The sequence below is a fragment of the Erpetoichthys calabaricus genome, chromosome 6, assembly GCF_900747795.2.
Source record: "Erpetoichthys calabaricus chromosome 6, fErpCal1.3, whole genome shotgun sequence".
NCBI lineage: Eukaryota > Metazoa > Chordata > Cladistia > Polypteriformes > Polypteridae > Erpetoichthys > Erpetoichthys calabaricus.
In genome coordinates, this window is record NC_041399.2 from 198,580,875 (window position 1) to 198,602,092 (window position 21,218).

The window sequence follows — 21,218 nt, forward strand, 5'->3', positions numbered from 1 at the left end:
TTATGACAAGGAAGAGAAAACATTTAGTTACTGCCTGGTCTATGGGGTAAATTATCAATAACTTTGCTGTTCCACAACTTAATAAAAGCCAACAAAGCTTGGGAACAGGGCTAGGAATAATTGTAATAATATCATACTAGACGATGCCCGCCGTAGCATACGGCGGTGTAAGAATAGGAATGAAAAACGGTGATAAAGGAATTCAGAAATCAAGAAGAAATAAATACTTCTTGAAAGACGCAGTGTGCGTGTAGAATTTCCGGCCAAGCAGGATTACATGTGAAAGTGATAAATAAATCAGGCTTTCTGAATTTACGTACTATGGCCATGGCATCCTGATAGTTTTGTTGCATGTATCTTGGACTTCCTGGAAATGTGGACGGTAATATGATCATTTTGCCTACACGTACGTTGTTATTTTCAGTGTTTGCTTGCAGTGTGTCTGATAGTTCCACGCGCAGATCTTGTTGATGTAATCTGAGATAGTTGAGACGCACGCCCTCTGTTTTAACATACGCATCTACGACGTACTGTTGGAATAGTTTGCCGCTGGAGTGCAAAATACTAAATGTATTCCTCATTGCTAATCTGTACGCATAAAATTGGCATTGAGTAAGCCTTATTGGCTTGGAGGTTCTTTTATCGGGAACATGTTGTAAATCTTTGTGCCAGCCAATGTCTCCATAAGGGAATAAAAGTTGGTAAACCATAGGATCGCAATTCATATTGAGCATGGAAATCTGTTTACAGGAGTTGCCTATGGGATAGATGCAAATGTCCCTTTCGGTAGGTGCTTTGCCATCTTCTCCGATGAAAATCGCTGCAACATCGGTGTGACATGTCGGGGCTTTGTATCGTCGTAAATCCTGCCTAGGGGTTTCGTTGAAAACCATTTGTACAGATGCTGTTGGATTGGACTGAGCGATTTCATGCATGTGTTTGTATGATTTAGCGAAGGGGTTGATGGTTCTGAGCATGGAATCTAGCTGGAGAAGAACATTTTCGCTGCATGCAGAGTTTTCTTTATTTTGTAAGCGTACTTCAGTAGCTTGCGCTGTGTCAAAAACATACAACTGTCCAATTCCTGGAGAGGTAGAAGTGTTAGCGTATAGTGGAGAGATTTGGTGATACATTTGCCCATGTATTTTAAAACAGTATGGTCCATGGCCAGGAGGTTGAGTTATCTGTGCAGCCATGGAAGCAAACGCTAGAGAAGAGTTGTATTCTCGAATGTGCTCACGATAATTTTTAGCTTCTGATGTTTGCTGTGTAAGAAGCTGTTGTAAAGACGCAGGTGGCTGCCGCAAAGGTGGTAAAGCTACTTTACTGTTGTGGCAGCACCTCGAGTACTTGTTGGATGGATTACGCTCAGCAGGCCAGTATAGTGCATAACATGGAAGAGGACGAATAGGAATCGAGAAATGCCGTGTCGGCTGCGTGTGGGCGGGACCGGTTTTGAAGTGGAAGCAGGACGAACCAGAAGAGAAATATATATAAGAGATTCTTAAACCCACTTAATCTAGGTGAGGGCCGCAGTCCAACCCAACTGCATCAGACCCAAGGCAGGAGATGCAACATCAGAGCCCCCTCACATTCTCACACACACCCCTAGTTCTGGTTTAATATTGCCAAGGAGCCTGCCCAGCACATCTATGGCATGTGGGAAAGAATCAGGGTTGTAGGAAACAACCCAAGTATATGGGGACACACTATGTAGACATTACAGGGAAAGCAACTGGGTACACAGTTCACACCTCTGGAATAACTAATCCTTACCAATTAAAACAATTAAAATACAAAAAGATTGACTTAAATATTTTCATTAGCAATGTGCAAGGATATGCAGCAGTCCAGCCATTCTTACCGTCACTGCAGGTGATGTGACAGCGCTGTGCTTCCGCAGAATCACCCAAGCATGGTGACCCACCATTCTGCGCTGGAGGGTTTGATGGTGACCTGACATTAAAAAAGAAGAAAAAGCAAATAACACACAATATCATTTGACTGTTTGTGGATTGCTAGCATGTGGTCCCAAACTCCTGGGTTCAAAATATCTGCGTGCGTTTGATAGATAGATAGATAGATAGATAGATAGATAGATAGATAGATAGATAGATAGATAGATAGATAGATAGATAGATAGATAGATAGATAGATAGATAGATAGATAGATAGATAGATAGATAGATAGATAGATAGATAGATAGATAGATCTTTATTGTCATTGTCACTTTTACAAAGGAACAACGAAATTGAAGGTGCACTCGACTCAGTGTGTGGAATAAGAGTTAAAAAGACAAAAAGACAAGAAGGGAGAAAATAATAACAAACCGAATAGTAATAAATATACAAATTGCACTTGTTGACTTAAGGTCTATATTGCACATTGGTAGAATAATATGGAGCAGTTTTACATTTGCTGTGTGGGCTTTCCACCAGGTACTCTGGTTTTCCCACCGCATTTCCAAAGATATGAAGGTTTAATTAACTGGTGACTGTAAACTGGTCATGTGGGTGTGCATTGCTGCCCAACAATTTGCCCAGTGCTGCTGGTATAGGCATCAGCCACCCCTGACTAAATGGGCTGGAGAGTATCATGCCATTTTTAAACACACAGTTAATACAGATATGAAGGAAACAGATGAAAATAAGTAACATGTAAAAACACTTTATATATCCTTCTGTCCATCTGCTCTCTCACTACATATCTGGAATGCAGTTTAGAAAGCTGGAGCAGGATGGGATGCCAGTCTGTTGCAGAGTATACTCCCTCATACCAGTCAGCAGCTAGCAGTTACATTTTGATATGTGGGAGGAAACTGGGGTACCAGGAGAAAATCCACGTGGACATGCAGAATTTACCATTCCAGTATTGTGTAACCATGCATGTAAAAGTAGTCTGTTCTGTTATCATTGCAATAAGCAGGACTATAGCACTGTTCATGTAAACGTACCTGTAACGCTCTTGAATCCCCACACCGCATTGACTATCGCAGGATGTCCACAAAGACCACGATGACCATTCACAATTGACTGGGCAGAGAGAATCATCACAGGAGACTCTGCCATTAAGGCATACGCTAGAAAACAATGGAATAAAACTCTCAGAAATGAGTGTATTTTAGGCTTGGTATAACATTTTTCAAAATGACTACACCACAAATGTCCTGCATGTGCTGAGGGTGTCAAAGTCGAGGCCTTGTGACTGTACACTAGTAGTAGGACCAGTTTAGGTTTAGCCCAAATCCCATTAGTTTAATCCCTAGAGAGTGACATTCCGTTCTGAGTAAAGCTCAGCAGAAGTAAGAATGATGAATCTGACAAATGGGACATAAGCTGAATAGCAGCATTCAGGTGACTGGCATTTCATAACCTCAATAAAATTTATAGGCAAACTCAATTTTCAGTCAGTCAGTCAGTTAGTCAGTTGTCAAACAACAACAACATTTATTTATATAGCACATTTTCATACAAAAAGTAGCTCAAAGTGCTTTACATATTGAAGAAAAGAAAAATAAAAGACAAAATACAAAATTAAAATAAGACAGCATTAGTTAACATAGAAAAGGAGTAAGGTCCGATGGCCAGGGTGGACAGAAAAAACAAAAAAAAAACTCCAGAAGGCTGGAGAAAAAAAAATCTGTAGGGGTTCCAGGCCACGAGACCGCCCAGTCCCCTCTGGGCATTCTACCTAACATAAATGAAATAGTCCTCTTTGTAGTTAGGGTTCTCACGGAACCGCTATATCCTAACACAGGTTTATGGGGGTCTGCTGGAGCCAATCCCAGGCAACACAGGGGGCAAGGCAGAAACAAACTCCGGGCAGGGCACCAGCCCACTTCAGGGCACATACACACACACACTCACACACCAAGCACACACTATTTAGGACAATTTAGGATCGCCAATGCACCTAACGTGCATGTCTTTGGAGCAGCGCTACCACTGCGCCACCCCTCAATTTTCTGATTATCTGATGAAAAATTTAAAAAGCAACAGCTTCTGTCTTGAAGAGTTTGCCACAAAATGTGTTTTGATATGTCTTGGAGTGCTGAACGTATGATGAAAGGTACTTTGAAAAGGAAAAGGAAAAAGCAAAAGTCCCAAACCCCAAAGAACCTTTGCATTCTGGATGACAAGGGGGGTGGGGGTGGGGGGGGGTCTTAAAACTTTTCAATCAGCCAGAGACAAAAAATAAAAGATAAACTAAAACCACAAAGTTCTGCTTTAAAAAAAACAATAAAAACATAAGCCACAATTATTTGATAATTTTAGCTTTGAGTATCTATTTGGGTTGAGCAGTATACCGGTACTAGAAAAATACCCAAAATTAAAAATGGCACTGTGGCAGTATTTCAGAATTTTCAGTACTGGAAGTAAATCTTTTCCTCTCTCCTTATTCCCTCGCTACGGCTATGGCCATTTTTGGGGTTTCACAGGGAAGCCGCCCGCCCTCTTTTTACTTTGATGCAGTTGGGACATCATGGCTACAAAGTGGGAAGCACGGTGGATCACTAGGGAGGTGAGAAATTGTGTACCAGGGAGTCTGGAGTAAGCTGGAGGGGTTTTAAAGTTATCCATTATTTTCTTTGGAACCATTTGAATCATTCCTGAGGTTCCGACACCTGGTATTGATCCAAAAGTCAACATATTAGTACCAATCCAACACTAGCAGCTATAAATGTTTAATTATTTTTATGCATGAATGAATTAATTAATCATAATGGAGAGTGGGTGGCACAGTGGTGTTGTGGTAGCGCTGCTGCCTCGCAGTAAGGAGACTTGGGTTCCCTTCCCAGGTCCTCCCTGCGTGGAGTTTGCATGTTCTCTCCGTGTCTGCGTGGGTTTCCTCCCACAGTCCAAAGACATGCAGGTTAGGTGCATTGGCAATCCTAAATTGTCCCGTGTGTGTGTGTGCCCTGCGGTGGGCTGGCGCCATGCCCGGGATTTGTTCCTGCCTTGCACTCTGTGTTGGCTGGGATTGGATCCAGCAAACCCCCGTGACCCTGTGTTAGGATATAGCAGGTTGGATGATGGAAAGATGGATAATGGAGAGTAAATATGATGAGAAAAGGTTGGTACAGGTTGAATACCCATAATCTGAAATTCCATAATCCAAACTGCTCCAAAATCTGAAAACTTTCCAGTACTGAAATGATGCCACCTGTTTTTTGTTTTTTTTTAACTGCCGAGTGGATGTGAACAACATACGTGCAGATTCCGAGCATTGAGTGCCACAGAGCTCGGACACACGACTGACGACAGATTTTGAGGTCCCCTATGAAGTAGCGAGTGCCGCGAAGCACCATCTCTTGATTGACTCTCAGGGTAACCCGTGAATCATTGTGATGTAGGACAGAGGCTGTGCTGTAGTTTCAGTATCCTGCACATGCAAAATGACAACACCTGCATGGCAGTTCAAAAGTTCTGCTTGGCACCCATAGGATGTCACAATTTTACAGCTAGGGTCAGATTTCTAAAACTGAAGGTTCCGTGGAAGGTGGCATACACACATTTTGGTTCTTCAGTGCAAATACACAACATTGGCCCTCTTAAAAGGGAACTAAAATATAGTCTATAAATCGTATTTATCATACATTATATTAATGGCTTGGTGATAGAAATTATATGCGCGAGTCATCAATTAGCTGCTTTCATTTGTAAAGGTGGACTCAAAAAATGTTATAAACCAATTAACAATACTGTATTGTGGTTTCTCATCAGTCAAATACATAGCTCAGTTCCATAGATAGTAGCATGACAGTGCACTACAGAACAATTTGCTGTATCCAGTATTACAGATGAATGCTGAAAATATCATTTTACAATGAAAAGAGAAGAGAAAGAGTGAAATCAAATGAGGATCACGGAAGTCATTATATATTTTTTTCTGTGGTTGCCTTATTAACCTCAAGCCTGAGTGAGCCCATCTTCCCTAAACATATCAAGGAGACCGAGCAGCTAACTCCTGTAATGTGACGCACAACATTCTCTATTACTGTACATACCCATGATCCATCATTCCAAAGGTTTTTGTCTATAAACTACTGTACACCACAGTTTAACTACCGTATATACTCATGTTTAAGTCATCCCGCAGATGAGTCGGGACTTGATTTTACCACATAATTTACCGTATTTTATAATGTCGGTCATATAAGTCGAATGCGGAAAACTCACGCTATTTATCCAAAAGATTATGATATGCTAATGCCCACCTGAGAGACGTTTAATGCCCACCTGTGATGATGTCGGCCCCCTACAGACTCCCTCTTCCCACATGGGAGTCTGTTGAACCAACACCGTTGATAGTTATGACCGAGATGAGCTGACAAATGAGGACACTTCTCTTATATGCCAGAGGATGGTGGAAAAAGTGCTCAAGTGCATTTATTAAAAAAAAACAGTCAAAAACAAAAGTAAAACCAAAAAAGTGTCCATCGTGCAGTGTTCTAAAACAGTACATAAATAAATCCATAAAAATCATTGTGAAAGTGGGGATAAAAACAATCAATAAATATATCTGCTAAAAATCTGAGGTTAAAATGCAGACTAACTGCTCCTGATCTCAGCACACCTCCTTCTCATTGTCCCCGGCTCACCCATTGCTCTCATAGCCAGCGGAGACTCAGCAGCCACGACCTCCATCTTGGCTGCCTCCAGGCATCATGGCCAGACTGTCCGAGGTCGGCTCTTCTCCCTTCTTCCTTGGCGCTCACGTGGTTGCACCTCGGAAGCCTAGGGAGGGCATCTGCCTTGCTCGCCACACTCACCAGATTGTTCAGTGGGTGAAGTAGCCCCTAGAGTGCCACAGCTAATGCTCTTTTGCGGGGCCCCAGCTCATACTACAGAGGGTCCTCAGGTTACAACACAGTTCCATTCCTACGACAGTGATGGTATAAGTCGAAACACACCCTAGCATAACTCACTTGCCTATCCTAACACATTTGTAAAATCATAATCTAGAACATAAAAACACAACTAAGCCACAGAAAAAGGAAAAGGACATAAATATACTATACTGTACACTGTACTGTAGTAACAGAAAAAATGACAAAAAAATGAGTGTAAAAAAAAATTCTTTACTTTTATTCGTTCTGATCTCTTTATAATGTCTAATTTCACTTCCATCGTGATGGCTTTCCTCTTCTTCGAAGCACTACCATCTGAAGACTCTAGCCTTCGTTTAGGAGCCATGATAAGGGCCAAAAAGTCGCCAAACAAAGCAACACAAATGGAACACTTGTGCCACGCGCAAGCAAACTAGTTCGCCAACTCCCTCATTCATATGCCACATACTTACGCCGCATGCAACCAAACTAGTTCACCAACTCCCTCACTCATATACAGAGTTAATGTGCATTCTTCCACCGCGGGTAACCAAACTAGTTCGCCCACATAGTCTGTAAGTATGACACTAACGGTAACAGTCACGTCTCAATTATTTTTTTTTTTATGGGAGTGAGCATCGTAAACTCGAAACGTTGTATGTCGAGACGTTGTAACCCGAGGACTCCCTGTACTTCTTCCCTCCAGGTGGCCAGATCAATCGCCAAGACTGCCTTTAACGTCTTTTAACCTCTTTCTGTCTTTTTCCTTTTCTTTGATTCCTCTCGTCTTGTGCCAACACGTATATATACACTCCTGTCTCCGTGGGCACAGCGCCTTAATCACACGCTGCAGGAAGCCAATGAAGCAATTGAGAACGATCGCACCCACACATGCAGGTGCGACTCGCCCCAACTACTTCATTAACACTCTGCGGTTGTGCAATAGCGCCCACAGAGAGTGACACGGCTTTATAGATTTAAAACTGGCCCTTTTTTTTTGAACCTGCTATACCACAGTAACCACGGAGCACACGGCCTTTTTCTTCTATGTATTGTACCTAAGTGACCACACAATAATACCCGAACTATTCTGAAGCGACATTTTCACTGATTTCTTTTTTTTGTATCTCACACCATCATACACCTTTATCATGAGAGCATCCCTTACCTACGATGGAGCGTTCAATCAGAAGAAAACATGAGTATTTTTGAACAGGCGTATAAGTCGGGGTCTGATTTTAAGATTGATTTTTCGGGTTTCAAGACCCGACTTATACGTGAGTATATACGATAGTCTACCAAAGTGGTATCTCAACTGGTATAAAAGGGATCTTATGGCTCAAAACACTGGAACCCTGCTTCATGAAAATTAATCCCACGTTCAAGACTCTAGTTCTCTCTGGGGATATTCTAATTTTGACTAATTATGAATAATCAAGAAATAATGAGCAGACATTCTACTCTGTGGGTAATAATATTTCATTGTAGATAAAGAATATATGCAGAAGTCAAGAATGTCACAGTCTTACCATTCACTGCAGTCATTTCTAATTAAAGTCTCTCCTGGCTGAAAAGTAGTACCGTTCCAGTGACAATGACACTGACTGGCATTAACGCAGATTCCATTCTGAAGATAGAATCCGGAAGGACAATGGCACCCTGAAAGGCATAAGAATATATTTGTGAGGCTGAGCAAAGCTGTCTTTGCTAAAATTACAAAATGGAGCAGGGTGAGGGCCAATGACTGTAAAGATCACCCTGGAGAAACATGGCAAATGTTTTTAGGTGGGAAGAAATCATGGGAAGGATCAAAACATTTATAGGAAAACCGTAATTATGCGCACCTGATTTACTGAGGTTCTTCATTATCTGAGGTGAGCTTGTAAGTGCAATACACTACTTTTCTTATAATTCATAAAACCTTTGCTGTGACTACTGTACTGAATGTGTAAATATTATACTTTTGACATTGATTGTACTAAGTCAGCAGGCACAGAGCTGGTGACTCTGGGATTGTGGACGTGACTCGCTTAACTTTGCCCAGCTGCACTCCTCAGCTTATTATCGGTGTGTTGCCAGTGTCGACCATGTACACTTGGTCCACTATTTCGTTCACTTAGGATTTTTGTGTTTCTATGTTTCAAAACACTGTGGTAAACTGCCGGTAGGAACTACAAATCTGAATTCTCTGGCTCAGAGGCAAGCACTTTGCAGCATGAGCTCCATGTGTCAGTCATGCAATGTCTGTCTGTCCACTGTGAGCGGTGCACTTCCCTTATGATGCCAGCAGATCTCTTTCTGTGTCAGCTCCAACCTTCTCTGCCACTACCATCTACCCATCCATGGTGAAAATCACACCCTTAACTCACACCACAAAGCACCTCAGCTGAAAGATTTGAGCTGTGGAGACCTGCTGGTGGTGAGCTGTGAATTAGTGTTCTCTGGCTCAGGGGGCAAGCGCTTTACAGTGTGAGCTAAATGGAGACCTCCATTGATCAGCCTCACAGAGCCTGTCTCTGACCACTGTGAGTGGTGCGCTTCCCTGGTGACATCAGCTGATCTGTCTCTGTGCCAACCCATACTTTCACTGAACAGCATCACCACTACAACAGGCATCCATTTTATCCGAGTTTTTAGCTATCTGAGGTCCCCACGTTACCTTGGGTAATTGAGGTTCTGCTGTGTTTATAATTTTCAGTCCATAAAGGATTTATTGCAAGATAGACTACAAAATTAAGTTTTTATGATCATATTCTGTATTGATTTTAAAAACTAAAATGTCAACAACCATAAAAACTGATATATGTTAAAAAAGAATATCAATGCTGGTAGAATTGTGTTCTCCAAATCCCCAACTCTGAGCTCCTACTATCAAGTTTGCTTACACAAAATGTCCAACGAGGAAACTCATATTTTCCATCTGTCTGTTAGCACGTGAATGTAGTATGCACATGCATACTAAAAAGAATAATGTAAAACAGTAAATTTCTTCATGACCATTTTTTTGAACTCCATCTTTGTCAAAAAATACCTTCAAGAATTCAGCAAATACAGCAATCACATAGAAATCCAAAGTAATGAAAATGAAATACCTTCTTTGCACTGTAAGGAGCAATTAAACTCAATGTTGAGATCCTCACAGGATAAAGGGCAGAGATTAAGACTCTCCTCTTCACAGTCCTCTGCTGAGATGAACACCAAACCTGAAGGACATTCTGAGAGAAAGTCGAACAGAAAAATGTCAGACTGAAATGCTGCTGATGACCAAGGAGAAAATGGGAAATTAGACTGAAAACTGCTAACTCAATGATGCGGCCCACCACACCACATCAGGCCTGATTTTTTATTTTTAGTTATTCTGGTGTGTATTTCAGATAGGCTTGTGTGTTTTTAAATAATTATTTATTTAATAAACTTTTGTAAAAAACAAAATAGTCCCCTATCTATCTATCTATCTACAGTATTTACCTATCTATCTATCTATCTATCTATCTATCTATCTATCTATCTATCTATCTATCTATCTATCTATCTATCTATCTATCTATCTATCTATCTATCTATCTATCTATCTATCTATCTATCTATCTATCTATCTATCTATCTATCTATCTATCGACCGCCCTGGATCGGGAGAGGGCCATGGAAGGGGAGCAAAGAGGCTGAAGCCCGTTGGGGCCGGTACCCAACACCAGGGAGCGCCCTGAGCCTCATGGAGCCCGGGACACATCTACTTCCGCCACACCCATGGACGTTGATCCTTCCAGGGACACACGGAGAGCTTCCGGGTGCTCTCCTGACACTTCCGCCACACCAGGAAGTGACGTCAGGCAGAGCACCTGGAGCTCATCCGGGTGAGAATAAAAGGGGCCGCCTCCCTCCAGTCAGTGAGCTGGAGTCAGGAGTGAGAGCAGGACGAAGCTCCCGTGGAGAGAGGAAAGGCCCGGGAGAAAGGTGATTTGGGCAAGGAGCACAGTGTGTTGTGCATGACTGTGTTGTGTTGGTATTGGAAGAAAAATAAACATGAGTTTTATAAAGATGCGGTGTCTGTCTGATGGTGTCCGGGCAAGTCTCACACTATCTATCTGATACTTTATTAATCCCAAGGGGAAATTCACATACTCCAGCAGCAGCATACTGATAAAAAGCAATAAATTAAAGAGAAAAAGGTAGAACTGTCGGTGTCCGCCTGTCTGTGTCCGGGCCATGCTCCACAATATATGCCCGTATTCCACCTGTATATGGATTAAAGACTTCCTGACAGACTGCACACAAAGGGTTAGGGTGGGTCCTCACATCTCCTCAGCCAACAGCATCAGCACCGGCTCTCCTCAGGGCTGTGTGCTGAGCCCCCTGCTCTTCACGCTGTACATACTGTACATGACTGTGCCCTGCCAACCACGGCAACACCATCGTCAGATTTGCAGACGACACCACTGTGGTGTGGCTCATCTCTGGGGAGGATGAGTCTGCCTACAGAGATGAAGTGGAGAGGCTGACAGCGTGGTGCACTAACAACAACCTGCTCCTGAACACAATTAAGACCAAGGAGCTCGTTGTGGACTTCAGGAACAAGAAAACGGACATCAAAACACTCTACATCGGAGGGGACTGTGTGGAGAGGGTGTCAGATTTCCGCTTTCTGGGAGTCCACATCATGGAAGACCTGTCCTGGTGTGTGAACACAGATGAGCTGGTGAAGAAGGCTCAGCAGAGACTTTATTTCCTGAGAGTCCTCAGGAAAAATAACATCTCCCAAAAACTTCTGGTGTCCTTCTATCTATCCCTGTTCTATCAAGAGTATCCTGTGCTATTGCCTCTGCGTGGGGTTTTCCAGCTGCACAACAGCACAAAGGAAAACACTTCAGCAGATCGTAAAGACTGCCAAGCAGATCATCGGCTGTTCTTTACCCTCTCTGGATGAACTGCACAGCTCTCGCTGCCTCAGGAAAGCAGAAAACATCTTAAAAGACTCTTCACACTCCGCTCATGACATGTTCCAACTGTTGCCATCAGGCAAACGATATAGGAGCATGAAAACAAAGACTGATGGACTGAATAACAGTTTCTACCCTGTTGCTATCAGGGCACTGAATGCCACCTCATCACCTCCAATGCAGCAGTGCAATACACGACATCTTGTGTAATAGCAATTAAGGTCTTATGTTGAATGTTTGTGTTCTACCTTATTTCTTCTATCCTTTCCTATCCTTTTGTAATTATATTTATTTATATTTTGACACTGCACCTAATTTCGTTGTATTTGTTACAATGACAATAAAGATATTCTGATTCTGATCATATATCTCTTACATAAGGCTTTCATAACATTATTCCTGCTTGATCTGGTAATTTTACAGCACTGTTATGCCCAGATAATAAAATTGCCAGACTGAGTTTCCCTAGGAAACAACTGCAGCTTTCATTTACACATAACCTTGACCCAGTAATTTATTTGTCAATTGTAGGAAAAGCTTGCCTATGGGAAAGAAGCCATTATAAAACACATCAGAGGTGATGATCTGATTATTGTGAAAAACTCAGACACTTTGACAAACACTCTCATGCCAAAATCCATATTTACATCCTCCATGACTAATTATTAACAGCACTATATGTATGCAGGGATGTCAGATAAGACATTTTTATCTGTAGGATTTCCAGTTGATTGAAAAGCCATATAAAGAACTTTATGGAATTACAAAGGCCTCTTGTTAACAGCAATGCCTGGAAAGAGGAGAATTTCCAACTCATTGTGTATCTTAGTGAATGTGTGAATTATCTCCAGGATAATCCTAGAACTGTCTGCAGGTGACAAAAAAACAAACAAACAGAAACACTGCTCAATAACTTACTTGAGATGGCTGCTGCTGTGTGGTTGCAGGGTAGGAGGTTACAGCTTTCTGTGTCAAAGGCGTCTCCATCACAGTCTTCTCCTCCATTTTTGGGAGGTGGGTTTGAGCAGCTTCTTTCCCGTGACCTGACCCCATTTCCACATGTCACATCACATGCTGACCAGGGGCCCCATTCAGACCACTGGCCAGCCACTGCAAATAAACATAAAGATACAAAATTGATGTAATCTGATCTTAAAAACTCACTGTGACTACACTTCAGCTCCACTCCTCTAGTTTGCTAAACATTGTGTACTTTCCATTATAAATATTCTTCCTCACATTCCTTTCTTTTTATATGCTTCTCGATAGATAGATAGATAGATAGATAGATAGATAGATAGATAGATAGATAGATAGATAGATAGATAGATAGATAGATAGATAGATAGATAGAGTGGCAAAGGCACTATATAGGCGTTGACCCGACACAGACTGATAGCCAAGGAACGTATAAAAATAAACAAAAAGGTTTGTATTTTTTCTTCAGCTTTGGGGCACGTCTTCCCCGTGTCCCACAGGCCCTACACAATCCCAAAAACACCCCAAAAGAAAGTCACCACAACACACTCTCCTCCTCCTCCTCCTCCTCCTCCTCCTTCTCCTTCTCCTTCTCCTCATCGTCGTCCTCGTCCTCCTGTCTCTGACGCCCTGAGTAGTGGCTGCAGGCTCCTTGTGTAGCCCTGCTCCAGGTGGTAATTGGCCTAATTAGGCTGCACTTCCGGGTGTGGCTGCATTCCAGCCCACAGAGGCTCATTACGCTGTGCAGTTTCTCCGAGTGGTGGCCACTGAGCCCAACAGGTCTGAGTCCTGAAGTCCCACGCTTGTGGCCCCGATGTAACCCAGGAGGGCTGCCACCACGCGTTCCGGGGGACGTAGTGTATATCCCATTGCTGCTCCCCCAGTCCCAGTGTCAAATGGGCATCGCGGCCGGACATGGGTCCCAGCCATCCACCACGATAGATAGATAGATAGATAGATAGATAGATAGATAGATAGATAGATAGATAGATAGATAGATAGATAGATAGATAGATATGAAAGGCACTATATAATAGATAGATCAAGAAATCAAGAATCAAGAAATTCTAAGGTGTGGCAGACCCTTGTTTAAATTAACTAGGACAAAAATGATTATTAAAGGACAAAGACATTCAACTTCCTTTAACAGTGCGAAACTAGCAAGAATTCAATCAGGCCCAGAACCACTTGGTGGGTGATTTGCAAAATGAGGGTGCTCAACTGAAGTACCTTATAAAAAATATAGTGGTACTTTGTCAGTGGTCACATATTTACACTAAACACTAACCTCAAATTTCCCTAAGCTGCTTTACATAGAGTTTTCCTGTGAAGACAACACAGTAATGTGCATGATGGTGTGTTTTCTTGTGAAGAATATGCAGCATGTGACACTTTTAAAAGACACACTGCACCTATGTGGTGATGTGAGCAAGAGGGCATGAACAGAGTTGATTTTATTGGTGTGCAGGCGATTACCTGCACAATGCAATTGAAGGAAAACACGGTAGTTTCAACAAGTCTTTTGCAAGTGTGGCACCCGGCTGGGGTTGTCACCCAGCCGGGATGCCTAGGAGGACCGAAGGAGGGCTCATGCCTCCTCCAGAACACGAGGGGGCGCCCGCCCTGGTTGCTTTGGGGGCCACGGGTACAGAGCTTGGAAGCTCTACCCCGTAGGGGCCCGTGGTCACCGCCAGGGGGCGCCCCGATGCCTTGGGAGCCCTGGACCTCAGTACTTCAGTGCTGGGGGGAAGAGTATTGGGGACACCCAGAGGACTTCCGGATATACCGCCAGAGCTTCCGACACACAGGGGTGTGGCCGCAGAAGCTCATTGGGATGCACCTGGAGTCCATCCGGGGTGTATAAGAGGGGCCGCCTCCCTCCAGTCAGGGGCAAGAGTCGGTTGGAAGAAGGACGAAGCTTGGTAGAGAGGAGTGGAGGCAGTCCAGAGACTGAGAAGGCATTGTGTTGTGGCCAAGGACTTGAGGGGTGATTGGTGCTGCGGAACTGGGTATTGTGCACTGTAATTATGTATAATAGTGTAAATAAACGTGTGTGTGGTGAAACCATCATGTCTACCTGTCTGTGTCCGGGCTGTTCCCCACACAAGCAATGTTCTTTGCTTCCTACCCCCAAAAAGATGTTTATGTAACCCCAAAAACTCTTTTAAGTGGGTTCTGCGTTTCGCAATTGCCTAATCATTAATTAATGTAAATTTCTTCTTGGGATTAATAAAGTATCTATCTATCTATCTATCTATCTATCTATCTATCTATCTATCTATCTATCTATCTATCTATCTATCTATCTATCTGTCTGTCTGTCTGTCTGTCTGTCTGTCTGTCTGTCTGTCTGTCTGTCTGTCTGTCTGTCTGTCTGTCTGTCTAGTGCTGCTATGTCCTGTTTTGTAGTCTGGAGACTAAACCTCTACACAGGACTCCAGATGAGGCCTCACCAGTGTGTTATAAAGCTTGAGCAGAAGCTCCTCTGACTTGTCCTCCACACATCAGGGCGCTATATAACCTGACATTCTGTTAGCCTTCTTAATGGCTTATGAACACTGTCTGGCAGTTGATTGTTGAGTCCACTACATCTCCTAAATTCTTCTCATAAGGTGTACTCTTGATTTTCAGACCAACCATTGTGTCTTCAAACCTAACATTTTTACTTCCTACGTGTCTTACTTTACATTTACTTACATTAACTTTTATCTGCTTTTAATCTGCCCAAGACTATATGTTGTCCAAATCCCTCTGTAATGATTCAATGGATTCAAGATTACCTACCAATCCTAGTTTGGTTTCATCTGCAAATTTAACCAGATTGTTGGACCTTTTCTAGTGCTGCTATTTCCTTTTTGTAGCCTGGAAACCAAAACTGCACACAGGACTCCAGATGAGGCCTCACCAGTGCATTATAAAGCTTCAGCGATACCTCCTTGGACTTGTACTCCACACATCAAGGCGCTATATAACCTGACAGTCTGCTAGCCTTCTTAATGGTTTTGGAACACTGTCTGAACAACATTCTCATAAGGTGTACCGTATACTCATGTATAGGTCGGGTATTGAAACCCAAAAATTCATAAAATCAGACCCTGACTTATACGCCCGTTCAAAAATACGACACTTAATTTGTTTTTACATCTTCTTGCCTCGGTGGCACGGTGGCGCAGTGGTAGTGCTGCTGCCTCGCAGTTAGGAGACCCGGGTTCGCTTCCCGGGTCCACCCTGCGTGGAGTTTGCATGTTCTCCCCGTGTCTGCGTGGGTTTCCTCCCACAGTCCAAAGACATGCAGGTTAGGTGGATTGGTGATTCTAAATTGGCCCTTGTGTGTGTGTGGGTGTGGGTGTGTCCTGCGGTGGGTTGGCACCCTGCCTGGGATTGGTTCCCTGCCTTGTGCCCTGGGATTGGCTCCAGCAGACCCCCCGTGACCCTGTGTTCGGATTCAGCGGGTTGGAAAATGGATGGATGGATCTTCTTGCCTCCTCCAATCTCACATCAGGTTCTCAGACACATTGAATTTTGTTGCAGCAGCGCAGTTACCAATTTCTTTCACTACTTCAACAACGTTTAATTTAAAACCAGCTTCATATTTTCTTCTGATCGAACGCTCCATCATAGATAAGGGATGCTCTTACAATAAAGGTGTATGAGGGGGTGAGATACAGAAAACACAAATCAGTGCAAACGTCTCTTCAGAACAGTTTGGGTGTTACCGTGTGGTCACGTAGGCACAATAGAGAGAGAGGGAGAGCGGTGAGGAGCACACGCTGATACAGCGCATTGCCACACCCACATTGAAAAAATGGCAGTGATTACTCTCTCAGGTGGGCGTTAGCAATCTCTTGGACCAATAGCGTGAGTTTTCCACATTTGACTTATATGACCGACATTATAAAATACCAGAAATTATACAGTAAAATCAAGTCCTGACTTATCCGTGGGAGAACTTATCCGCAAGTATATATGGTACTTTTGATTTTCTGATCAGCCATTTTGTATTCAATTCTAACATTTTTACTTCCTACATGTAATACTACATTTACATCTATTAATTTCACTTGCCACAAATGAAGCACACATGAATGAACATGAAGCACATTTGAAAGAAGGGCGGCTTAAAATTCTTGATCACATCATGTAGAAATGGCTACTCACCAGGACAAGCCTTTATGAAACAGGCTCGGCTGTCGAACAAGCTCTTCTCACACTGGCCTCCATCTTGCTCTTCTTTTATCACCTCTCGCTGCCGGAAAATTGAGCCAAGACCGCAAGATTGACTGCAAGAGCTCCATTCAGTCCAAGCAGATACAATGCAATCCACTGGAAAAAAAAAAGAAAAGGATACATATGATGGAATTGACATAATGAAGCTGTACTAGAAGCCCTACATTTTAGCATATGAGCAATGGCTGGCAGATGGCCATCTGCTTGTGTTAGATCTCACGTTCACTTAATGGTGAAATCATTTTGGTTAGAAGTTCTAGATCCCATTGTTAAAAGAGGAGAGTTCCTTAGACATGTCAGCAACTTGAAGTAAAGTTAAAAGAATTCAAGATAGTTAAATATGGACTGCACGTTATTAAAAAAACAACTGAGGGATGATTACAGGGAAAACAGCAAGAAACAAAGGAAAAAGACCAATTGAGACCAGCAGTGGTGGCTAAAATTAGTGGGGGTGCTACTCCAGAAAAGTTTTAGCCTTTGTTTTAAAATTGTGTAAAAGGAAACAAACATGTATAAAAAGAAAATTTATTCAGAAACCGAAAACAAAAATGAATCAAATAGAATATAGGAACCAGAATAATAATCTAATTCTACACTTTATCACATTCAAGAACATGGTACACGGTTTTTAAGCACAACACACGCTGAGTAAAAAAAAAACACTACCTTCCACCAGCACGCCAGGGTCGGTACTGCAGGAGCGACAGTGATCTCTCTCCCTCGCAGCCGCGCGTGCAGCTTCCTATGTGTGCATGCGCACAACAGCCAAACACCACGCCGCTGGAACTGTGAAGCGCACAGTTCCATACAAAGATTTTTGTATCTTTTTCATAAACTGGGGGATGGCTACTGACATTAAGCTTAAGGATTATACATTGTACAAGTATAAAGAAAGAATTGTGAAGGACAGCCGGGTCCCATGCCCAGCAGGGACGTCCCTACGGCATCTGTTCCAGGGGAGCTACCATGGACAGCTCAATACCTCCCCTGGGACGCTTGGTGGCAGCCTCCCTGGCAGACAATGATTCCCCAACCGGGTGCATGGCTCCATGGGAGATGGAGTCCTCCACAGCCTGTTTGGGGGCTCGGATGGCCGCCAGGGGGAGCTGCATGGAGTCTGTAGCCCGGCTGGTCAAATCTTCAGCCCCACCCGGAAATGCAATTAGGGCCAGGTGATCAAGCACCTGGAATGCTTCCGGGTGGGGTATAAAAAAGGCCAGCCACCACCACTCGAGAGAGCCAGAGTCGGGAGGAGGAGGACTAAGCCTGAGGAGGAGTGGTGGTAAAGGAAAAGAAGAGTGTTGTGGTTATTTGGGAGTGTTTTGGGACTGTGTTGGAGCTGTGGGACACGGGGAAGGCGTGCCCCACGGCTGAAGAAAAATAAAAGTGTGTTTTATTTAAGCACGTGCCTCTGCCTCAGTCTATGCCGGGTCAGGTGCTATATAGCGCCTTTCACAGAATTAAAGAAAAAAGGACTCATTATATTAAATGTTATCGATAATATCAAGTGGAAATAGGGGGTGCTGCAGTTCCACAGTGCCTATATGCGAGCCACCACTGGAGACCAGGTTGCCCTGCATTTTGCTTTATGCATGTTTGTTCCTGTCTCTTTCTCACCTCCAAGGATGCTCATTTACTGTACCCTCTCATCCCCTCGTCTCTTTACCTCTTTCTATCTCTTCTTAGATGCTTGTCCTTTATTTGGAAATGTAGTGTTCCACTAATCTTTGTAGGACCAAAATGTCTGACTAAAGGTAATTTCCATGTATGCTGACTGAATTACTTGCATATTGCCATGACAAGGAATCATTATTAAGGCAAAAAGATTGTAAAATCTCTTGAAAGATTCAATAAAACAGGCCAGGACCTAGTCTAGACTGCCCAAATATGGCCTCACCCCAGGCGACCAGGCCCCCCAGCCACCACAGGCAGGTTACGGCCACCTTTTAAAAGCCCTGGCTAGAGTTGGTAACCTGGCTTTGTTGTTCTGACATACCGCAGTCCTTCTCATCAGATCCATCCTGACAGTCTCCCTGAAGGTCACATTTTCTGTCCTGATGAATGCACTCTCCGCTTCCACACATGAACTGCTTGGGAGAGCAGACGCCTGCTGGTGCTGTGATCTGGCCAGGAGTCGTGAAGCTTGGGGTTAGTGGGGATGGAGACACAGCACCTGGAGGAATATGCAATTATAAGCTAGTATATGATGCACCATTTACATCACTGCAAAGGTAACCATCACTGGAATCCACACCATAACTTTGATTAAAAAATATCTGCGCTAATAAATAGATGAAACAAAAGGAATCTGACCAGGACCCTTGACCAATGAATGAGGTGGGGAGAATGATCTTCAATTCAAAAGCATGATTCTCTGTAAACGGACTTCCTATTTGTGGACTACTTTCATTTTCTAGAGGTATTTTTTTAATAACTAGGGGGCTCTGCCCCCTGCTCGCTTCGCTCGCCCACCCCCAGTTTTGGTTTAGCGGATATACAATTTAAAGAGATTGTTAGTTTCATGGGAATTGTTACATATGCATTATTTTCACTTTTATTTTAAAACTTTTGTAAAAACGATAGTTTATTTCCGGCCCCGGGCGTGGTTACATCTCTTTCTCGCAGGACGTATAACGCTGCTCGCGTTGTGAAGGGGGTGCGGCTGAACGCACGCTAAGGAGATGCCGTCGGATCATCTGCTGTCTTTCTGCTGCTGGCAAGCTGCATGTTCTGCTTGTCTCACTGCCCGATCATTTCAAAGCCTGTACAGCAGCTGTCCTTTTGCCACTTCGCATCTCTGTCACTCGCGTTGTGAAGGGGGTGAGGTGGGGTCGAGGGTTAGTTTGGCTGAACAAACGCTAAGGAGAAGCATTCTGATCATCTGCAGGCTTTTTGCTGCTGGTGAGCTGCGTGTTTTGCTTGTCTCTTGTCGTTGTTTTAAGAACTGGGAGCCCATGAAGTGTGTTTGCCAACAGCAACCCAATAACTGCTAGGTTAGATGTCCGTGGACTTGTTTTAAATGATGTCTCACTGCCTTGTCTCGCGTGATGTTGTAAAAACAATACTTGTCCTTTTTTTCCAACCCCGGGTGTATTTAAATCTCTTTCTCAGGATGTATAATGCTGCTCGCGTTTTTGGGGCGGCTAAGGAGGTGCCGTTGCTGCCTTTCTGCTGCTGTCGCACTGCTATTAGTCTTCCATGCTTTACTCCGCCCTCCCTCAATTGGACCTAACAGTCACTTAAAACAAAAAAGGCTCCAACCTGGCTGGGATGCTACAATACTTTCGAATTTTACTGCTTTCATATTCTGTACTTTTCTCTGCATGTGAATCACGCCATCGTTTGTTTGTGCCTGTCGAATTCCAGTGCTTTCATCATCTCTTATCTGCCTTTTTTTTCTCTCCAACGCTTTTTGGTCTCTTTTCTTCACGCTGCTCTTTCTTCTTTGCTTATTCGTTGACGTTTCATCTAGAACGCATTGTCCTTATACGCTTTATATGTGCTGAGAGCACAGGATCTGTGTGTGCTACGTGCCTTTACACGACTGACTGTTATTTGATATTGTTTGTGTCTCGCAGGTCTTTTAAGTGTCTTCCAAGAACTTCAGAGAAGATCACGTATCATCGCCCTGCTTTTCCTTTCCAGGATTTTTTTTTATAATAGAGAGATAATTTAGCAGAAAATCCATGCATGTTGCATACAAGTGGATGACTTCACATGCTGATTATGCAACATGAGTAACGTGAAATTTTTTCATTAACTTTTTGATATTGTTTGCTGTTGTCTAGCATTAGTCACCATAGGCTCTGTCCTATCAAAAACATCACTACAGTGCATCCGGAAAGTATTCACAGCACATCACTTTTTCCACATTTTGTTAAGTTACAGCCTTATTCCAAAATGGATTAAATTCATTTTTTTCCTCAGAATTCTACACACAACACCCCATAATGACAACGTGAAAAAAGTTTACTTGAGGTTTTTGCACATTTATTAAAAATAAAAAAACTGAGAAATCCCATGTATGTAAGTATTCACAGCCTTTGCTCAATACTTTGTCGATGCACCTTTGGCAGTAATTACAGCCTCAAGTCTTTTTGAATATGATGCCACAAGCTTGGCACACCTATCCTTGGCCAGTTTCGCCCATTCCTCTTAGCAGCACCTCTCAAGCTCCATCAAGTTGGATGGGAAGCGTCGGTGCACAGCCATTTTAAGATATCACCAGAGATGTTCAATCGGATTC

The 21,218-nt window shown here is 43.1% G+C and overlaps 1 protein-coding gene across 1 annotated transcript in view; it reads right to left on the reverse strand.

Annotated features, from left to right (window-relative positions):
* The window catches only part of sspo (SCO-spondin), a 417,885-nt gene that overhangs the window by 198,163 nt on the left and 198,504 nt on the right, over positions 1 to 21,218 (reverse strand). The window contains exons 51-57 of the mRNA XM_051928802.1: positions 18,969 to 19,145; positions 16,904 to 17,068; positions 12,686 to 12,877; positions 9,923 to 10,045; positions 8,360 to 8,489; positions 2,955 to 3,080; positions 1,865 to 1,956 (exon numbers count right to left, since the gene is read on the reverse strand). Of these exons, the coding sequence (XP_051784762.1) occupies positions 1,865 to 1,956; positions 2,955 to 3,080; positions 8,360 to 8,489; positions 9,923 to 10,045; positions 12,686 to 12,877; positions 16,904 to 17,068; positions 18,969 to 19,145 (1,005 nt within the window). The remainder of the gene's footprint in view (positions 1 to 1,864; positions 1,957 to 2,954; positions 3,081 to 8,359; positions 8,490 to 9,922; positions 10,046 to 12,685; positions 12,878 to 16,903; positions 17,069 to 18,968; positions 19,146 to 21,218) is intronic.